General features: G+C 53.6%; 1 protein-coding gene across 4 annotated transcripts in view; it reads right to left on the reverse strand.

Moving 5' to 3' along the window:
• Positions 1-18,138, reverse strand: part of PRKAG2 (protein kinase AMP-activated non-catalytic subunit gamma 2) — a 318,315-nt gene that overhangs the window by 105,189 nt on the left and 194,988 nt on the right. For all 4 annotated transcript variants that reach the window (XM_062192881.1, XM_062192880.1, XM_062192879.1 and 1 more), the window contains one exon: positions 8,072-8,286. In XM_062192881.1, the coding sequence (XP_062048865.1) occupies positions 8,072-8,286 (215 nt within the window). The remainder of the gene's footprint in view (positions 1-8,071; positions 8,287-18,138) is intronic.

Consider the following 18,138-nt stretch of genomic DNA (forward strand, 5'->3'; position numbering starts at 1 on the left):
ACCTGGAACCCCATCTCAACCTCTGCTTCCAGGGACTCTGACTTAAGACACACGTCATGAGTGAAATTCTGGGGCCGGCGCTGTGGCGTTTGGGGCTAAGCCTCCAACTGTAGTGCCGCCATCTCATATGGGCACCGGTTCGTGTCCCGGCTGCTCCATTTCCGATCCAGCTCTCTGCTGATGGCCTGGGAAAGCAGTAGAAGACCCAAATGCTTGGGCCCCTGCAGCCACTTGAAATACCTGGAGAAGCTCCTGGCTCCTGGTTTCAGATCAGCCCAGCTCTGGCTGTTGTGGCCATTTGGGGAGTGAACCATTGGATGGAAAACCTTTCTGTCTGTCTCTCCCTCTGTCTGTAATTCTACCTCTCAAATAAAGAAATCTAACAAACAAACAAACAAACAAAAGTGAAATTCCTAGAAGAAAAAGGGAGAGCTGAGAGTGACAGGAAATCAGAAGTGGGTTGATCCTTCTAACACCTCCGCACTGGGAGTTTTCGACCCAAAGGGGATGCCTGTCCCGTTACTCCAAGACAAAACACATCCACTGTGTGTGCTCTCACCTCCCAAAAGAAACTCACTCCTGGGGCCAGCACTGTGGCAAAGTTGGTTAAGCCACCACTTACAATGCTGGCATCCCATATGGGCATCGGTTCCCTTTCCGGCTGCTCCTCTTCTGATCCAGCTCCCTACGAATGCGCCTAGGAAAAGTAGCAGAAGATGGCCCAAATCAGGGGTCCCTGCACCCACATGGGAGACCTGGAGGAAGCTCCTGGCTTCAGGCTGGACCAGAAGTGACCATCGCAGCCATTTTGGGAGTGAACCAGCAGATGGAAAATCTCCCCCCGCCTTTGATACTCTGCTTTTCAAATAAATAAAAAGATATTAAAAACAAGAAAAAGCAACTCACTCCTTTCCAAGACCAAAATGTGACACTGTCGTCCCCCTGTCTTTCATTTCTCCCTTCTACTCTTTCCCAGCTGTGTGTGAGCTTATTCTCAGGAGGGAGGCCACCACTACCTCCCTTCTCCAAAGACGGCCCCCGTTATCCTCTTCACGTTGGGTTTCTTGAAGGAGGTGAGGTTTCTGCACCAGAGACTGTCATGTCGATAGGTGTTAGTCATTCAGCCCACATTATAGGGCTTCTGCCAGTGACCACGTGGTGGTCAAGAAAGCCCTCCTGCTAAGGTCACAGTGACTTCAGTCCTTACAATCCACGGCCAGTCTGCTGCATTGATGTCATCACCCCTCCCTCCAAGTGTATGAAACACAATGACACACATTCCTTTTGCTTCTGTAATACCGGTCTGCTTGTTTTACTGCCTACTTTCGAGGCAGTCTGGAATCCTCCTCCTTTGTTTGTCCCTTAGGCGTCCACTGGTTTTCTGGTTCTGGTCCTCTCTTCACCTCTCACAGGTTTCTCTAGATTAGTGCCTCTCTCATCGTGTCATCCGTTTATCTCTGGGCGGTCCTCAAACCTTAACTGCCAGCTATAGATGCACATATCTGACTGCCCCTGGATTCCTCCACTTGCACGTCCACGGGCACCTTCCTGTCCCAGAGCACAGCCGGGCGTGCGTGTCTGCACATCCCAGCCCTGCCTCGAGCTCGGACACACTACACCTCTTCCTCCTCCGTCCCCTCTCCCAGCAACTGGAACTGCCTTCCATCCAGTTCCCCAAGGCCAAGACCTTTGGAATCATCTTCTTTTTCCCCTTCAGTTAATCCATCCCCATGTTCCACTCTCCTTTCCATTCTGCCTCCTGGAGAATACAATTCACTTCCTTGCACCTGCAGCTGCCATTGGACCTGCAGTCTTTCACACCGATCTCACCTGGGCTCCTGTTCTACCCACATCTGATCCAATTCCCACACTCTGCCGGAGGGATCCCTTTGAAACGCAAGCTGAATGTTGCTCTTCCCTGTGGAGGAGAATGACCACGTGGTCTGGGATCAGCTCTGGGACACACTTCCACTCACCCAAACAGGACGGCCTGCTTCCTCCAATAATAACTAACCAGGCTCTGTCACACTCTATTGGAATGACTGCCTGTCTGCACCCCCTAAACAGACAAGAGCTCCCTCCTTTGCTCAAGCAGTTGATATTTACTGAAACCCTCCCACACATAACCCTCCCAAGGAAATGGTGAATGAAATCAACATCCTTGGGGCCAGCCCTGTGGCACAGCAGGTTAAGCCGCCACTTGTGGTACCAGCATCCCATATGGGTACTGGTTCAAGTCTTGGCAGCTCCACTTCTGATCCAGCTCTCTGTTATGGCCTGAGAAAGCATCGGAAGATGGCCCAAGTACTTGGGCCACTGCACCTGCATGGGAGATCTGGACAAAGCTCCTGGCTCCTGGCTTTGGATCAGCCCAGCTCCGGCCATTGTGGCCATTTGGGAAGTGAACCAGTGGATGGAAGATTCTCTCTCTCTCTCTGTAACTCTGCATTTCAAATAAATAAATAAATGTTAAAAAAAAAAAAAACAAAACCTTGTCCTATGAGTGTGGCTCACATATTTGTCAACCTGTCACCCACACTACACCGTTTTTCACATGTAGTAGCTACAAATATTTCCCAAATAAATGATAAAACGAGTGCTGTCTACTAAAGACTAACTAGGTACCCCCACTCTCTCCAATTTTAGAATATGGCCAGCACCACGGCTCAATAGGCTAATCTTCCGCCTGCGGCGCTGGCACACCGGGTTCTAGTCCTGGTGGGGGTGCCGGATTCTGTCCCAGTTGCCCCTCTTTCAGGCCAGCTCTCTGCTATGGCCCGGGAGTGCAGTGGAGGATGGCCCAAGTGCTTGGGCCCTGCACCCCATGGGAGACCAGGAGAAGCACCTGGCTCCTGCCTTCGGATCAGCACAGTGCACTGGCCGCAGCGGCCATTGGAGGGTGAACCAACGGCAAAGGAAGACCTTTCTCTCTGTCTCTCTCTCTCATTGTCCACTTTGGCTGTCAGAAAAAAAAAAAAAAAAGAATAAGATTCACGGAACAGATAGTATAGCAGTGATCGCCTGGTGAATGTTCACAGAAAGTGTCCTCTGACTGCTCTGGGCAGAGATGCGTTCCATCTCAGTATTTTCAGGCCTTCACACATCTTAGGCAGCTCACATTGCTCCACGGAGATTGTGCTGGTAGCAAAATTAACCAAGTCAGCCAAGCTCTTGAGGAATTTAGCACATAAATTAAAGACACCCCACAAAATCCAATGATAAAGGAACACATTCCATATTAACTTGAAACTGCTCCCTGCCCTGCTGCCAGGGCTGCTGGAAGCAGAGACAGGGTCACACAGTGGCTGCACAGGCCTGAGTAGCACTGGCGAGGGTGGCCCTTGGAGCCCTGGGGCGATGCAGCTTACACAGGACAAAGGGCTTGCAGGATGTCAGGCAGCCAGCGGGGCAGTCTCTTCCAACTCCTTTTATTTTTCAAACATTTATTCATTCATCTGAAAGGCAGAGCATCGGAGAGAGGTCCCCTGACTCTCTCTCTCTCACACACACACACACACACACAGAAAGGGATCTTTCATCCACTGGTTCACTCCTCAAATGGCTACAATGGCCAGACTGGGCTGAAGCCCAGGAGCCAGGAATTCCATTTCTGTCACCTATGTGGGTGTAGGGGCCCAAGTACTTGGGACATCATCTGTTGCTTTCCCAGGCACAGCAGCAGGGAGCTGGATCATAAGCAGAGCAGTTGGGACTCTAACTGGTACTCCGATATGGGATGCTGGCATCATAAGAAACAGCTTAACCCGCTGTGCCACAACACTGGCCTCTTCCAATTCTTGAAACATGATTGCAAAACCGAAGTGGAGGGTCTTAGGTGATCTCCCTGAAATCCTTCGTTTTTTTAAGTGGTTACTTTTTCCTCTACTTGAAAGGCAGAACAACGCCCACGCACACACACACACCATCTTCTACCCCCTGGTTCACTCCCCCAAATACTTGCACCAGCCAGCACTGGGTCAGGCTGAAGTCAGGAGCCAGGAGCTCCATGCTGTCTCCCACATGGGCAGCAGGGTCTCAATTACATGAACCATCGCTTGCTGCCTCCCAGGCTGCGCATGAGCAGGAAGTGAACTGGAAGCTGAATAGCCGGGACTTGAACTGGCACTACCATATGGGTTGTAGGCATCACAAGCGGACACTTAACCCACTGTGCCACAATGCCCACCCCACCCTGATTTTCTGAAGCCTGAGCTCCACAGAACATAGATTTTACTGGATCATTCTCCTGCTTCTTCTCTTATTGTGGCAAATTAAACAGAACATAAAGTTGATCTGAGTGAGTGTACAGTTCAGTGGTATTATGCATACTTACACAGTTCAGCACAGCCACCGCTGCCATCCATCTCCAGATCTTTCTCAGATTTCCAAACTGAAACTCTGTATCTGTGAACACCTCCCTCCCGCTCCCTCTCTCCCTAGCCCCAGGCAGCCAGCATTCTCCTGTCTCTCTGTCCTTAGGCCTCTGGCGTATGACCTCAGAAGGAAGCTCTTGTGACAGGGTGGCTTATAAGAGCTCAGGGGGACCTGGCTCTGCCCACACTGCATCACCATCCCCAGTCTCCCCAGACAGCTGAATCAAGGGGGGGGGCTGATCAGTCTTGGACTGCGAGCCTCCAAAATCAGGAGCTAAAATAAACTTCTTTGCTTTGTAAGTACTTGTTGTAGATATTTCATTCTAGTAATGCAGAAGAAGGGAGAGATGTTAGGATTTCTATTTATTATTATCATTTATTTATTTATATTTGAAAGGCAGAGATACAGAGAGAGGAGAGAGAGAGAGATCTTCCATCCGCTGGTTCAACCTGCACCAATGACCACAATGTCTGGGGCTGAGCCAGGTTGAAGCCAGGAGCTAGGAGCTTCTTCCTGGTCTCTCACATGGGTACAGGGGCCCAAGGGCTTGGGCCATCTCCCGCTGCCTTCCCAGGCACATTAGCAAGGAGTTGGGTTGGAAATGAAGCAGCCGGGATGCGAACCAGCGCCCATATGGGATGCCGGCACTGCAGGTGGAGGCTTAACCTTCTATGCCACAATGCCAGCCCCAATACTGGGATTTGTTCCCCTTTGCCTCAACAGCATCTCCTCTGTGGCTCTGGCTCCTGCTGGGTACCATCACCCCCTTGCTGCGCCCCTGTGCCCTTAGGGAACGCTGGCTTCCTGCTTTTGATAATCTTTGAGCTGCTTTATCATCCCCCTTTGGGTTGCTTTTCTGTTCCATTATTTCTGTAACAACTGCCTGGGGTTGGCATGGCACGCAACCCCATATCAGAGAGCTGGTTTGAGCCCTGGCTGCTCTGCTTCCAAACTAGCTCCTGCTCATGTACCTGGGAAGGCAGCAGAAGATGGCCCGAGCGCTTGGGTCCCTGCCACCCTTGTGGGAGAGCAGAGGGCGTTCTTGGCTCTTGGCAGCAGCTATTGCACTCACTTGGGGAGTGAACCAGTAGATGGACTATCATTGTCACTCTGCCTTTCAAATAAACAAAATGAACCTTTGAAAAAAAAAAAAAAAACCAGCCAGGAAAGCAGAAGCCTCTGTAGCTCTTTCCTCATTCACACGCAGAATGAGGATGATCTTCCTCCAGCCCCGCGCCAGCTGCAGCCCTGCTCAGCACCGCGGCTGCACACCCTGTGCTCCCTCAGGCTCCTCCCCCCCGGGTGGGGCGGGTACCGCAAGGCAGGGAGGTCCTCCTCCGACACAGCCCGTGCCGCATCTGCAAGCCCTCGCAAGCTCTTCCTTCTCCACGCTACACATCATGCTCATCCCAAGCCATGGTTCATTCTCTTTAGAGGGCTGTCCCTTGGCCTCCCACCTTATTTAAGCCCTGCCGCACACTGCAGGCTCAGCTCAGTCGGGGGCCGCTGCTCGGCAGCCATCATCATCCTTGGGAGACCTTTGCTTTCTCATCTCTTGTAGCGCCCACCGTTCATTCCACTCATCACCCCCTCCCCAAACTACTTTCCACTTTACTCAGCTGTCTCACCTGGGTGCTATTCTGTTCCCAGCAAGACTGCAAGCTCTGGAAGGCAGAAACAATACCCTGCGGTTTAAACGATGCTTGCTAAGCACACATTTAATAAAATAATCACCGAAGGAACAGGAATTGTAGCGGTATGTTCTCTGCGCGGCAAACACACCTCTCAAAAGACAACCACTATTACGGGTTCAGCTGTGGCCTCTAAAAAGACACGCTGAAGTGCTAACCTGCAACGCCTGTGAGCGTGTCCTTAATTGGAAACAGGGTGTTCGTGGAGATGATCAGGTGAAGATCAGCCAGTGTGACTGCTGTCCTCCTAAGAGAGGAAAATTGAGAAGCAGAGAGGGAGGAGAGAAGATCCCATGAAGATGGGAGTTGGGACTGGACTGATGCTGCCACGAATCAAGAAACGTGGGCCACCAGGAACTGGCAGAGGCAGGCGAGGGTCCTCCCTGGGGCTGAGGGGCAGATGTGACCCTGCACAAACCTTGCTTTTGGACTTGTGATCTCTAGAACAGGAGTGGGGAACCTTTTTTCTGCCAACAGCAATTTGGATATTTATAACATCATTCATGGGCCATACAAAGTTATCACCTTACCCTGTTAAAAATGTTTTTAAAGATTTATTTGTTTGAGAGAGTTACTGGTGGAGTGGGAGCAGGAGCGGGAGAGGGAGAGAGAGAGAATCTTCTATCCACTGGTTCACTCTCCAAATGGCCACAATGGCCAGGGCTGGGCCAGGCTGAAGCCAGGAGTCAGGAGCTTCATCTGGGTCTCCCATGTGGGTGCAGGTGAAGCACTTGGGCTATCCACTGCTGCTTTCCCAGGCTTATTAGTAGGAAGCTGGATCAGATGTAGAGAAGTTGGGACTTGAACCGGTGCCCATATGGGATGCTGGCACTGCAGGCGGCGGCTTAACCCAGTGCACCACAATGCCGGCTGCATTCAGATTTTTTGAATTTTGAGTCCTGCCTGTGGTTGCCTTGGCAGGGCCAGACCAAACGATTCTGTGGGCCTTACGTGGCCTGCAGCTCAGACGTTCCTCGCCCCTGTTCTAGAACCAAGAGATAAGACATTTCTGTGGTTTTAAGCCGCCCAGTCTGTGGGACCTCTGTTAGGGAAGGGCAGGCTGTTTCCATGCATACAGTGATATGGTTCATACGTCCTTGCTGGGCCCAAGAGTGACAACTGGATGGCTTTGGCCCCCTTAACATGAGCTAAATAAGCAGCGATGGGTGGGGTCTCTACTTTGAAACGCAGAGTTGGCCGGCGCCGCGGCTCAATAGGCTAATCCTCCACCTTGTGGCGCCAGCACACCGGGTTCTAGTCCCGGTCGGGGCACCGGATTCTGTCCCGGTTGCCCCTCTCCCAGGCCAGCTCTCTGCTGTGGCCAGGGAGTGCAGTGGAGGACGGCCCAAGTCCTTGGGCCCTGCACCCCATGGGAGACCAGGAGAAGCACCTGGGTCCTGCCTTCGGATCAGCGCGGTGCGCTGGCTGCAGCGCGCCGGCCGTGGCAGCCATTGGAGGGTGAACCAACAGCAAAGGAAGCCCTTTCTCTCTGTCTCTCTCTCTCACTGTCCACTCTGTCAAAAAAAAAAAAAAAAAAAAAAAAAAAAGAAAGAAATGCAGAGTGCTCAGGTGCTGTGGGGAGGCCAGCGTCCTCCACTACAAGCATGGGCCCTTCTCAGTTCACCTGGGAGGCTGCAGACACCTGCCATGCTGCTCCCCTGGGAAAGGCTCCCCTTCCCAGCAGTGTGTCCTAGCCCAGGCGAGGTCAAACTGTAAATCCTAACACTCTAGGACATGATCTCTATTTTTCAACCTTTTTTTTTTTTTAACTTTAGTATCCCATTCAAGGTACATCCCAGTAAAGCTTTCAATGAATGATTTTTAAGAAGTTGAGGGAAAGAAAAAACTTCTCCCAGTCATGTTCCTGATGTACCAGCCTGGGATGTATGATACAATTCGCCTCAAATGCCAGGTGTGGCCAGCTGGTTTGGCTTCGGAAAATGGCTGGCTCTGCCCTCCCTCCAACACCCAGTCGCCCTGCCCGTGGGAGCAGGGCCCAGACTTACAGTTTTGGAGGGAGCATAGTGCGTGGGCGAGCCCAGTGGCGGCCTGGTTGCACTCTGCAAGGACAGGCAGAACCTCTGGCCGGTGTCCGGAGGCGGCGAGGAGGCGTGGACGCGGTTCTCCAGCCGCTCGGGCTCTTGCTTGTAGGACTCGAGGGGAAACGTGTGTTGCTTGGTCACCTGCGTGGGTGTCGACGGAGAGGAGGAGAGGCTGGAGGCTGCGGGGAGAGGCAACACAGTGCTGTTGGAACCCGGCTGAGGGCGGAAATGAGTAAAACCTACAACCCAGAAGTGGGTGTTGTGGCAGTGGCTTTAGCCTGCATCCATATCAGAGGGCCTGGGATCCAGCCCCACCTCTGCTTCCGGTCCAGCTTCTTACTAATGCGCTGGGAGGCAGCAGGTGATGGCTCCATGACTTGAGTCTCTGCCACCCGTATGGGAGACCCAGATGGAGCTCCTGGCTCCTGGCTTTGGCCTGGCCCAACCCTGGCTGTTGTGGCCATCTGGAGAGGGGACCAGTTAAAGGTCTGTGTCTCTCCCTCTAGCTCTCTCACTCTACCTTTCAAATGCATAAATCAATAAATCTTAAAAAAAGAAATCCAAACCCAGAAAGAAAAGCAGGAGCAATCTCTCTCTCCCTAGGAAACAAACAGGAAAAAGAAGAAAGAAAAGAAAGGAAAAGAAAAGAAAAGAGAGAGAGGAAGAAAGAAAGGAAGAAGGGAGGGAGGAAGGAAGGAAGAAAAAAGAGGGCAGGAAAAAAAGAAATAAAAAAAAAAAAAACAAGTAAGCAGAGACTGATACTTTCATGTACCAAAGAATCTCAAATAGCAAAAATATAAATTATTAAACTCAACATTGTGGAAGAGGTTTTTATAAAGTTATTTCTGGTCTCTGGGAACCAGCTGTGTCCAGCTGTGTCATCACCCGACGAGGGCCCAGGCAGGCTGCTACTAACACTGCCCGCTGCACAGAGTCCAGCCCCATCTGACTCCTCCCCCTTGCCAAGCACAAACCCCGGGTGCCATATTCACTGAGGCGGCACGTGGGAAGGCTGCGGTGTTCAAGAGACCCAGGCCGATGCTGCAGAAGTGACGTTTAGGGGGACAGGTAGGACCCGAGGAGTTCCGGCGCGGCTGTCAGAGCACGTGACACAGCCATTGGGACTGTGAGTTCACAGCAGTGAGCATTCATCATGGGGAAGGTGCCAGAGGAAGCTCCAGGCTGGGGAGGGACCAGACAGGGGACAGGAGAACGGAGGCAGCAACAGTGTCGGGAACGAGTTGCAGGGAGACTGGGGACACGACGCCGTCGGGAGGGAAAGGCCGTCCACTCGGACAGGGCTGCCGCAGTGCGGGACTGTGCAAGGCAGGCAACCGCGGCTCACCGACCAACGCCTGGCTGTGAGAGAACTGAGCCATCTGTGTGCACCGAAAGGAGGACACTGAAGTCCGAATCCGCGGTACCTGTCAATGGGAACTTTTTTTTTTTTTTTTTTTTTTTTTTTTGGGAAATTGGCCACGTGAAGATGAAGTCGTGCTGGGTTAGGGTTGGCCTCTGGCCTAGTTATGACTGGTCTGATGAGAGGAGCCGAGACACAGGGCTTCTGGCAACACCAGGAGCCACAGCAGGCGGGAAGCAACCCCCCCCCCCCCCCCGCGGGTTCCGGAAGGAGCAGCGACCTGCCGACACCGGAGCCTGGACTTCCAGCCTCCAGAACACTGGGGTCTTAAGCGCCCAGTCTGTGACCTTGTTACTGAGGCCCGAAAGGAACTGAAATAATAATGCTCCCTGATAATGTTCTCCAGGAGAGACCAAATTTGGACTTGAGTCCGCAAGCTCACATGGTAAGTATAGGGAACCTCGTTCTACACTGTAAATTATGCACGTCAAACAGGATGTCACAAGATGTGGCCCAAGGGCCTCCATTTGCTACTTCTGACCCAGACGGCGAGGTGGCCCTGGGGCCATGGCCCTCTGTCTTGTTCCAGACTCCTCCTCACAGCCCTGGGTGCATGCGTCCCCTCCCTCTGCTCCCATCCGCCCTCCCACTCTTCCTGGGTCAATCCATCCAACCTCCCTCCCTCACGTGTCTCACACAAACTGTTTAACTCTCAAACCAGATGGAAAAATATGTAAATCTCTTTTCCCCAACAAAATCCTTCACCTGTCTTTAAGCCTGGGACCCTGCTCACACCCAACACGGAGCAAGCCAAGTGGGAACTGTCCCCACAGGTCTTAAGAAGCGAGCCCAGCTTTGAGGTGGGGCTGGGGAGAAGGGGGAGGGACGAGGAAGAGCTGGAAGGGTCTGCCATGGCTTAGCTCTTCAGGAGTTGGGGGTGTGGCCGGCAGGGCCCTCCTGCAGCCCAGGCTTCAGCGGGGTAGCACCAGCCGTCCCCAGGGATGCCCGCAGAGCCAGCAGGGTGTGTCCCGGCCTTTCAGAGGGCTCTGCTGGGGACCTGGGCAAGAAGCCCCTGGTGATGTTTTGTTTGCGGAGCAGGCCCTGCAAGGGGCCCCAGACTCCCAGGCGGCCGTGTGTCCTCAAGGCCTTGCAGAAAGGGTGTCCTCAGCAGAGACGCCGCCCTCCTGGACCCTCACAGCAGCCAGAACAGGGCTCCCCTCTGAGTTCATGCCCCTCCCACAGAGCCCTGCCCTGGCACCTTCCTGCGGGCCGCGTGTGCAGGTGACCTGACGGGTTGGAACAGAAAGGGATGCGCTGGGCGTATTAAGGCTCAAAAGCCTGTGCCGCCCACCACATCGTACTGGTCTGTGGCAGCACCATGAGTGACCCCCTTTAGGAAGGCTGGTCTCTAACTGGCCCTCAGCCCTCAGTGGTGGAGAGCACAGAAGTCCATCCACTCTCGGGGCACAGTCGACCCGAGCCCTTCGAATCCCAGACCAAGCTCAGACTTTTTTTTTTTTTTTTTTTGTCTCAAAGCACATCCGTGCAGGCCTCTTCAAAATCCCAGAGGCACACTACAAGTGCGCATGTCCCTGAGCCCCCTATTCTGTTTCTGGGAATTCCTTCCATAGACATCATTGCCTCACTGCTGAGCACATGGGGTTATGCATTACCCTGCTGCCCTAATAGCAGAGCCTGGAGACACGGACGCTGCTAAGAGGGAGGGGGAGGAGGAGGAGGAGGCGGCGGCGGCGGTGGTGAAATAAATCATGCTGGCGCATCCGCACCGGCAGCAGGATGCACCAAAGCCTGGTTCTTTTCATCTCCAACACAAAGTGGTGCACGAAAAAAGCCAAGTGCGGAGCCATCTGTGCCCAACGAGGCCATTTGTGGCTTCCAAAAGGAGAGAAGGGCTTTACATATTGCAGCGTGCATACGCTCATTCTGTCTGCAAACGCTCAGGAGGTCTCCAGGGAAGGGACCAACTGGTAGGGAAGGCTTTCACCCTGCACCCTTCTCTGCTGATTAAATTTTACACGCGAGGCTGTGTCTGCTATTTCGAGAAGACTCTGCTCCGCTCCTGACTTGCGCTGGGGATGCTGGAGTTAAGCCCTCCACCGCCTCCTGTGCCCTGGTCCCACCCGAAGCCTGCCTCCGTGCTTTTGGTGTGTGCTGTCTCTGTGTGACAGCTCACAGTCGCTCCCCCCCCCCCCCATTTCTATATCTTGGTCTCACTCTTCGATAAACTATCCCACTGCTGTTGTGTAAGGGACCTCATAGTCAGCAAAAAGGCGCCTTTCTAGTTCGCAGGGTGCACAGTGTTTCTCCTTCAAGTGTAAATTATTTAGAGACAGGACTAAGCGGCTTGCCTCTAAGAGGTCTCTTTGAAGCACAAACCACAGTGGTGTTTGCATCCCCGGGGCCCCTGGCCCTTTGTGAGGGCTGGGATGCTCCTCACCCCATGTCTGCGGAGGGCCAGCGAGAGGGCAAGGTGCCGAAGGCCGGCGGCCACAGATCCAGCCTGGCAGAGGTGCTTTGGATGGGGAGAAGGAAAGGCGGACTTCTCACCTGCTGCTGGGAACCCCTTGTTTCTGGTGGGACTGATGCACTGACTCGCCGTCGCTCTCACTGAAATCCTTCCAAGTTCAAAAGATGCTTCCAGAGCTGGCGCTGTGGCTTAGCAGGTAAAGCCACTACCTGCGACACCAGCATCCCATATGGGCGCTGGTTCCAGTTCCGGCTGCTCCACTTTGGACCCAGCTCCCTGCTGATGGCCTGGGAAAAGCAGCGCAAGTTGGTACAAGCACCCACATGGGCGACTGGGATGAAGAGCTTTCCTGGAGTCAAAAACGTGCCCCCTCTTTCTCATAGGGGCCTGAGATATCCTTAGTAGGGGTCGAGCTGTGTACACCCCAACTTTTACAGGGAGCCTTATTGTCGGCCTAGAGGGAAGGGGTGGGCATATCAACCCACTTTACAGATGCAGAAACTGTAGATTGGAGGAAGCTGAGTTAACAGACTGAGCCAGTCCACAGCAGAGGTCACACCTGACTCCAAACCCTAGTCTCCAGGTCACGATTAAACTGGGATATCACCAACAGAGACGACACGGGATTTAAAATCCCATTTCAGCTGGGTGAATTACGCTTTTAGAAAGCGAGGTTTCACAGGCTGACCGGAAGAAGAGCCTGCAGGGCGTTAGGTGCCCGAGATGAGAGATAAGAGGTGCCGGGGTGGGGGTGGGGTACGGACAGGGTGCTTCCTGCCGTGGGGTGGCCTTGGCCTTTCTCCAGAAGCATTTTTCTTCTGGGTCGGATCAGCCAGAAAGAGTAGAGACAACGGGCAACAGAGAAGGGACTTGGATTCAAGTTGGTACTGCCGAGTCAGCGTGGGGGAAACTGTCTTGTGGAAGCCAAGTGGGGCAGGTGAGAATGAGATTCCCGAACTCCCTCTCTGCTTGGATACTGGCGTCGCAATGCATAAACCAGAGCAAAAGAGGCCATGCGGACACACTCCCCCACTCCTTGTGACGACACCGCTTTACTTCTTAATTGCAGGGTAAGCTGCCACAGTCAGACCCTGCAGGAGCTCCCCGTGTCTGCCAGGCCACAGTGCCGGTGTGGAAAGAGACGTGCGTCAAGATCGGCCAGATGGAATCTCAGCTCTCAGCCTGGCTGGGGGAGGCAGGACAAGGGCGGTACGCATGGTGCAGTGGTTCCCATGCTGCTGGGACGTCCCCACCTCCCCACCCCTTACTCCACTGCCTCCCGTTCTGATTCCAACTTACTGCCGATGCGTACCATAGGAAGCAGCCGGTGATGTCTCAAGTAACTGGGTCTTTGCCACCCACTTGGGACACCCGGACAGAGTTCCAGGCTCCTTCCTGGCTTTGGCCTGGCCCAGCCCCAGCTGTTGCGGGCATTTGGGGAGTGAGGCAGCAGACGGGAGAGATCTCTGTCTCTGTCCTTCTCTCTGTCTCACTGCCTTTCAGATAAATGAAGATAAATTTTTTAAATTTCCAAATTATTTAAAAAACCCAAAAAGCGAACCCAGGAATACCAGCAACAAGCCTTGACTGTCACATCCAAGGCTTGCTGAAGCCGAAGGAGCTCAGGGAGGAAACACGGGATTTGAAGTCCCCTTTCAGCTGGGTGAATTACTCCTCCAGAAAGCAGAGGCTGCAGGGCAGGGGATGCTTCACAGAGGCACCTGAGGACTGGCCCTCAGATCTGGGAAACAAAATGAAGCTGCTCCCAACTCGGGCAAATTCCCTAGGGGCCCAGAAGGGCCTGGCTAGCCGCGACAGTAACCGGGAAGGCTCTGGCCGGCCGCAGGACAGACAGGCTCTCCGGCCTGCTTCTCCTGAGCAGGCATCTCCCTTCCTCTGCTTCTCCAGGACTCTGTTCAGGGCGCCGTCAGCTCTGCCGGGAACAATGCCGTTGATTTTCCTGGGGCCACAGCCAGGCCCCGTGAATAGGCCCAGTGAGTGAACACAAACTGCTCCTGGCAGCCCCACACAACACCACGCAAGTGGCTCCAGACACCAGGGAGCCATGAGCTGGTGACTTCACAGGGCTTGGCTGTCCCTCCTGGTGGAAGCCACGTCTGGAGAGAAGGGGGAGGAGAGAGGAGAACAGAGGTGCCGCTGGCAGGAAGTGGCCACCAGCCTGCAGAGATACCTTGGGTGTGGAAAGGAACGCCTGGGTGTCAGAAGCACCCAGCCCGAGGCCTGGTTTTGCTACGAAGTAGCCTTGGTGAAAAGAAGCCAGGTAGACCAGATGGCTGCATGGAACCCTCCATCCCTCTGTGCTGCATCAGTGGGATGAGCTGGAGCCAATGGCCTTTTGCATGCATGGAGTTGGGAATGACAAGGAAGAAGGAAAAAAAAAATTTCTTTTTGTTGACTGTTGTTCCAGAAGCAAGCAGTGAATTTACCCTGGATGGCGGGGTTGTTTATGTGGGGTTTTTAAACCACTAACCGTTCATCACAGAGATGAGGGGTTGGTGGTGTTCCTGACTTTGGAGGGATGACGGCGAGGGTCACAAAGGGGACAGCAGCACAGGGAGGGTGCCAAACCCAAGTGCCACAGCAGGATTGCTTACGGCCAAGGCCCCGGGTCCCGGAGAGGGACATTACAAGGGACACAAAGCGAGACTCACAAGTGGTGCGTGTACAGAGGGGTCTGAGAGAACTGTGGCGGCAGAACCAGCACTGACTGTGTGTTCGCTGAGGGTCTTTTCTCGAGGAGGCCGTGCACGGCTTTCATGTCTCAGGGCCTGGTTTCTTGGCTTTCCCTCTGACCTGGTTCCCCAGACTCCTCCATGCACTGTCTCCTCTCCGTCTGCCTCTGACAGGCTGTGGGAGCTGGCTCCCTGGCCTGCTGGTTCTGGCGCGGTTTGGTCAATGCAGGGCACTGGCAGAAACCTGGGGGTGTGGAGAAGATGAGGGTTCTCCTCGGACCTCCTAGCCTCCACCTGCTGGTCTTGGCCTTCAGCAACATCTCCTTCCCTGGGCTCTTCAGGCCTGGGTAGTAACAGGCTCCTCTTTTGCCATCCCTCCCTATTGGCTCCCAAAACTCTGGGAGCCATACCTCTGGGAGGCCTATGCAGAGCCCCAGCTCAATGTGCCTGTGTTTGCCAGCCCGAATGATACGACCTCCAGCCTCCGCTCCCAAACCACAGTGAGGGACTGCTCAGTGCAGCAGAAGGCACGGAGCCCTGGAGCCCGCAAACCTGGGTCTGACCCTAAATGCACCCCTCGGGCTGTTGGTGGCTTCAGCTGGGCTGGCGCAGTTCAGGCCCTTGGTTTATTACTTGACAACATGAGCCACCCAAGGGCTTTCTGTGATGAGTCAGAGTACCCAGAACACCAGCTCCCACGGTATGTCCTCAGTGGTCGGGAGCCGCCATCAACAGCCAACAAGACTTTAGGGAGAGAGACCCCGTTGGCGGAGACCTGGCTGTGCTGTGCTGTCTCTGGCGGTCTGTGCTGCTCAGGAGGGGAGGAGTTTGACCCAGCTGACATTCAAATCCAGGGTCGCCCCGCCCCAGGTTGCTAGGGTGTGGTGAGGGGGTGAGAAATACCCACCTGCCCCTCTTGGCAAGTTGGGGGTTTTCCTGTGGGCAATCCTGGGCATCGCCACCACACAGGCACTCAACTCACGGTCTGCCACGGTGAAGTCTCATGGGGCCGTCCAAGACAATCATGGGCTTTCCCCCACGCAGATCTGATGGCTTAAGACAGGTGCAAAGGCTGGAGAGTGCAGAAGCCCACTCTGCGGTGTTTGCCTGGGGTGGGTATTCCATGACACTGACACGGAGGCCAAGGACAGTCATCCCCGGGACCCAGTGAAGGGCTGCTGTCTGGGTGGCCCCAAGGCAGGAATGCTGTCCACAGATCAGGCCTGCCCGTGAGACAAACGACACCTAATACCTGGGCCATCAATCCTATTCTCTTTTCCCCTCAACCCACTACTTGAGTCCCCAGGTCATTCTTCAAGACCATTTCTAAAGGACCTGCTTCGGTGGGATGCGTTCCACCTGCGCCGTCTCACCTGCCCCACCCCCACCCCGGGCCCACAGACCCTGGGAGACCGGCGCACTGGGGGTGCTCCACCCAGACCACCCCAAGCTTCTCCTTGAGAACCACCCTCATAGACAAGCATTTTAGTTTCAGACCCCCCCCAACCCTCTTAAAAATGCTATTTGCTTTAACACTGCTATTGTTATTTTTAAGTCAATTATTATTATCATTTTTTTTTTTTTTTGACAGGCAGAGTGGACAGTGAGAGAGAGACAGAGAGAAAGGTCTTCCTTTACTGTTGGTTCATCCTCCAATGGCTGCTGCGGCCTGCGCACCGCGCTGATCCAAAGCCAGCAGCCAGGTGCTTCTCCTGGTCTCCCATGCCAGTGCAGGGCCCAAGGACCTGGGCCATCCTCCACTGCACTCCCGGGCCTCAGCAGAGAGCTAGACTGGAAGAGGGGCAAGCGAGACAGAATCCGGCGCCCCGACCAGACTAGAACCCGGTGTGCCGGCGCCGCAAGGCGGAGGATTAGCCTAGTGAGCCATGGCACCAGCGTCAATTATTATTTTTAAATGTTCCATTTCAATTTCTCATGTGGTGACTATGGACACACAGGACCCACATCAACAAGAGCTCTTTGGAGCCAGTGCTGTGGCGTAAATCTGTGGGTAAAGCTGCTGCCTGCAGTGCCGGCATCCCAAGTGGGCGTTGGTTTAAGTCCAAGGCTGCTCCACATTTTTAAAAAAATTTTCTGTGGGAGGTGGGTGCCACTTCTGACCCAGCTCTCTGCTGTGGCCTGGGAAAGCAGTAGAAGATGGCCCAAGTCCTTGGGCCCCTGCACCCACGTGGGAGACCTGGAAGAAGCTCCTGGCTCCTGGCTTCGGATAGGCTGAGCTCCGGCCATTGTGGCCGTTTGGAGAGTGAACCAGTGGATGGAAGACACCTCCCCCTCCCCCCACTGCCTCTCTGTAACTCTGCCTTTCAAATAAGTAAATAAATCTTTAAAACAAAAAAAGGCCGTTGCCGCGGCTCACTAGGCTAATCCTCCACCTGTGGCGCCGGCACCCGGGGTTCTAGTCCTGGTCGGGGCACCAGTTCTGTCCCAGGTGCTCCTCTTCCTGTCCGGCTCTCTGCTGTGGCCAGGGAGTGCAGTGGAGGATGGCCCAAGTGCTTGGGCCCTGTACCCGCATGGGAGACCAGGAGGAAGCACTGGCTCCTGGCTGCAGATTGGCGCAGCATAGCAGCCATTTGGGGGTTGAACCAACGGAAGGAAGGCCTTTCTCTCTGTCTGTCTGTCTGTCTCTCTCTCACTGTCTAACTCTGCCTGTCAAAAAAACAAAACAAAACAAACAAACAAACAAACAAAAAAACCAAGAGCTCTTTGGGATCCTCAATCCTTTGTCTGAAGCAATTTCTCTCCAATCTATACATAGCTTTTGCAAATGTCTTCAAGGTCTGACTTATGTTAACACGCTAGATTCTTCTACCTGTTTCTTCATTCAATTTGTTCAATTCGTGGTTATGGGTGAAGTTGATGGAAAAAAACTTAGCCTCACTTAGTTATCAAAGAGAAACCACAAGATCCTGTGAATGAGACTTGGGGCCCAGAGGGGTCCTTGGATCTCACTCTCAGACCCCACAATATGTCCACAGAATTATGCCCACATTATGTCCAGCCCGATTACGTCCACAGAAGCCCCACCGGGGCCGGCACTGTGGCACAGTGGTTAAAGCCTCAGCCTGCAGCACCGGCATCCCATATGGGTGCCAGTTCTAGTAATGCTCTCCACTTCAGATCCATCTCTCTGCTATGGCCTGGGAAAGCAGCAGAAGATGGCCCAAACGTTTGGGCCCCTGCACCCATGTGGGAGACCTGGAAGAAGCTCCTGGCTCCTGGCTTCAGATCAGCTCAGCTCTGGGCGTTGTGGTCATTTGGGGAGTAAACCAGTGAATGGAAAACCTCTCTCTCTCTCTGGCTCTACCTCTTTCTGTAACTCTGTCTTTCAATTAAAATAAAATAAATCTTAAAAAAAAAGAAGCCCCATCCACTTATTTTTGTTTTAAATATATAGTTTTTTTTTCTTTGGTAGAAGTTATTCCATTCAGTGACTTTTCAAAGATGTGTGTGTATGTATGTATGTATTTAT

Source organism: Lepus europaeus, chromosome 5 (assembly GCF_033115175.1).
Source record: "Lepus europaeus isolate LE1 chromosome 5, mLepTim1.pri, whole genome shotgun sequence".
In the NCBI taxonomy this organism is placed as follows: Eukaryota; Metazoa; Chordata; class Mammalia; order Lagomorpha; family Leporidae; genus Lepus; species Lepus europaeus.